Source organism: Takifugu rubripes, chromosome 18, assembly GCF_901000725.2.
Source record: "Takifugu rubripes chromosome 18, fTakRub1.2, whole genome shotgun sequence".
NCBI lineage: Eukaryota > Metazoa > Chordata > Actinopteri > Tetraodontiformes > Tetraodontidae > Takifugu > Takifugu rubripes.
Window position 1 is genome coordinate 10,102,133 of NC_042302.1, and position 3,630 is coordinate 10,105,762.

Genomic DNA, 3,630 nt, shown 5'->3' on the forward strand with positions numbered 1-3,630 from the left:
CCGCCTCTGTGGGACCACGGATCCTCAGTAACGCTCGTCCTGTCCTCCAGACGGCTGCAGTGATAGATGCGGTCAGGTTCCGCGCTGCGGAGCTCTTCCTCCTCTTCCTCCTCTTCCTCCTCTTCCTCCCGCTGCTCTTCTGATCGCGGCTGTAAAACTACACCAGGACGATGTTGGTTCACCAACAACCTGCATCAATATTTCACAGACGGTGAAGCGACGCACGGAGGTTCTGGTCCAGAAGCAGGTGAGAATGGAACTTCTGCAACATCTATAGGACGTTATTGAAAAGGCAAGCGCGTGCGTGTTTGAGTGCCGACATCCGCATTCTACCAACAAAGTGAGGACATTTTGCTGGTCCTCACAACTTGGCTTGTGTGTCCGATCAACAACAAGCAGCTGATGTTCTGCTGCTGACGGCGCCGGTGCTTCCTCTGCAGGTGAAGATGGTCAACGCTGAGAGGAAGGTGGTCATGATGGTGCTGAGGATGATGATGGTGCTGCTGATCTTTGGGCCTCGTTAGAGGCTCCTCCTTCCCTGCCCCGCTGCTCTTCGCCGTAGCTCCTCCTCCTCCGTCAAGGATGACCGTGGTCTCCACAGAGAACATGGACGAGACTTCCACCCTGCCGGGTCACCACCAGGATCTGTACCCGCCTGACGACGATGAACACGACAACCACGACTGCTGCGAGCGCGTGGTCATCAACATCTCGGGTCTGCGCTTTGAAACCCAGCTGAAGACCCTGGCCCAGTTCCCGGAGACCCTCCTTGGGAACCCAAGGAAGAGGATGCGGTATTTCGATCCGCTGCGGAACGAGTACTTCTTTGACCGGAACCGGCCCAGCTTTGATGCCATCTTGTACTACTACCAGTCCGGCGGTCGGCTGAGGCGGCCAGTCAACGTCCCTTTGGACATGTTCTCAGAGGAGATCAAGTTCTACGAACTTGGCATGGAGGCCATGGAGAAATTCCGTGAAGACGAGGGCTTTATCCGAGAGGAGGAGCGACCTCTGCCGGATAATGAGTTCCAGCGGCAAGTCTGGCTTCTGTTCGAGCATCCGGAGAGTTCGGGTCCGGCGCGGGGCATCGCCATCGTCTCCGTGATGGTCATTCTCATTTCCATCGTCATCTTCTGCTTGGAGACGTTACCGGAGCTGAAGGAGGACCTCAGCGAGCGCATTCATGTGACAACAGGAAACACCACCATTTATTACAAACCAAACATCCTAACGGACCCGTTCTTCATCGTGGAGACGCTCTGCATCATCTGGTTCTCCTTCGAGCTGATAGTTCGCTTCTTTGCGTGTCCCAGCAAAGCTGCGTTCTTCAAGAACATGATGAACACCATCGACATCGTGGCCATCATCCCCTACTTCATCACTCTTGGGACGGAGCTTGCCGACGAGGGCAACAAAGAGGGGAAGGGGGGCGGCGAGCAGGCCACGTCTCTGGCCATCCTCCGGGTCATCCGTCTGGTCCGGGTCTTCCGGATCTTTAAGCTGTCCAGACACTCCAAAGGGCTCCAGATCCTGGGTCAGACTCTCAAGGCCAGCATGCGTGAGCTGGGCCTGCTCATCTTCTTCCCTCTTCATCGGAGTCATCCTCTTCTCCAGCGCCGTCTACTTCGCTGAGGCCGAAGACAAGGACTCATACTTCACCAGCATCCCCGACGCCTTCTGGTGGGCCGTGGTTTCCATGACGACGGTGGGTTACGGGGACATGTACCCCGTCACCATCGGGGGGGAAGATCGTGGGCTCCCTGTGCGCCATCGCCGGCGTGCTGACCATCGCGCTTCCGGTTCCGGTCATCGTGTCCAACTTCAACTACTTCTACCACCGCGAGACGGACGGGGAGGAGCAGGCGCAGCTGCTCAACGTGAGCCACCAGAACCTGGCGTCCGACAGCAACTCCAGCCGCCGGAGCTCCTCCCTTGTCAGCAAGTCAGAGTACATGGAGATCGACGAGGACATGAACAACAGCATCGACAACTTCCGGGAGGCGAACCTGCGGACGGCCAACTGCACGGGCCCGAGCCAGAACTGCGTCAATAAGGTGAAGCTGCTGACCGACGTGTGAGGAGGCGCCTGAAGGCACCGCCGCTGTAAATATTGTACAAGGTCCAGGACAGGTTTCTCCATTTCACTGGTGAAGCGTTAACTTAACTTAACTTAACTTAAGAGTCTGAATCAGGCCGCTGAGGGGAACTATGGGATGTTTCAGCTCTGTCTGCTGGATTTGGTTTGAACAATAACGAAAGCTTTGTTCAGATTTATTTGGTTTTCACCACATTTTTATTACTGTAACGTCTAAAATCTTTGAGAAAACCGAAAAAAGAATGAATTTTCTGACTGAGATGAGACGCTAGCGCTAGCATCCAGCCGGAGCTGTGATTGGCCAGCGGTGTGTCTCCGCCCACACCGAGTTCAGAGGGTTGACGCGTTCCGCCGTGTTGGGACGAGGCTCCATCAGTTAGCGTCCATTCAGTTTCTAAGAAACTTCCAGTTGGAAAAGGGAGAATCGTGACGTTGGTGAGGACCTAAGCGTCCGACTGCAACTGTCTTCCACGCCGCCGCGACGTCCTGCCAGCGATGGTGGAACGAGGCTCATCTGTGGACGCGTCGCCACCTGCTGGCCACCTTCTGTTTTCACCTGCTGGATGTAGTTGCTGGGTGACTTTGGTGGATCTTTTGGCACCTTATCAGGACCGAGAGGTGAGTCGGGCCTTGAAGAGGATGGCTGCTGCAGGTTTCCCATGATGCAACGCTCCTTTACGCTGAAGCATGTGGAGACTTTTCCGTCTTTCATCGGCATGCTCCAAATGTTACCTCAGTCTCAGAGAGTTACGGAATCTTCTCGCCCGCAGACTCACGCTTAAACGCTGCTTCATTCTTTTTTTGCTTTTCTGTGCTGAATGTGGATAAAAGGAAGAGGAACTTTAAGAGCATGTCAAAATAAAAGCACCACAGCCTCATTCTAACAGATGTTTAAACTCATGATGTGCATGATAGTTTTAAAATGCTTCCAGTTGTGGCGCGATGAAGACGATGCTTTTATAGAACATTTAAAAATGACTTCAGAAATTCCATTTTTCATTTATGGACAGATTCAGTCCTTGATGATGAAGAGCATGATGAAGACATCACCTGTGTTTGTGTCCCCGGTTGTAGTTCTGTCTGTGTTTATGGGTAAAAGAAAAAAGGGCAGTTCCTGAACACACTTCATGGATCTGATCTAGAATTAGCTTCTGGTGCCTTGAAGTCCGTCTCGTTTTAGAGTAACTGAAGTGCCTCGACTGCAGCTTCTTCTACTGCCACCAAAGATGCAGCAGGAACAAGCGCCCAAGTGTGTTTTCACCCCGACCTCAAGGTCCGACAGCTAACACAGCTAGCACTGATTAGCTAATGACAACTCTGCACAGAGATCTGAAAATTCCACAACACGCAGCAACTAGCTAGCTAAGCTACATAAAGAGCTTTAGTGATGCATCAGGTATTTAACCTCAGCTAGTTGATTAAGATAAAAAATTAACTGTCCAACGACAAAATGCAACAGGAAACCATCAGTGACACAATCTGGAACAGATCAGACAAACCTTTGATCTGTGACATCATCAAAGAGAAACTCTCCG

General features: G+C 52.4%; 1 protein-coding gene across 1 annotated transcript in view; it reads left to right on the top strand.

Annotated features, from left to right (window-relative positions):
• The window catches only part of kcna1b (potassium voltage-gated channel, shaker-related subfamily, member 1b), a 2,953-nt gene extending 257 nt beyond the window's left edge, over window positions 1-2,696 (top strand). The window contains 3 exon segments of the mRNA XM_003979611.3: window positions 1-1,584; window positions 1,586-1,738; window positions 1,740-2,696. The exon segment at window positions 1-1,584 is cut by the window's left edge and continues 257 nt beyond it. Coding sequence (XP_003979660.1) covers window positions 583-1,584; window positions 1,586-1,738; window positions 1,740-2,078 — 1,494 coding nt within the window. The 5' untranslated portion in view covers window positions 1-582 and the 3' untranslated portion in view covers window positions 2,079-2,696.
• Window positions 2,697-3,630: the final 934 nt, after the last annotated feature.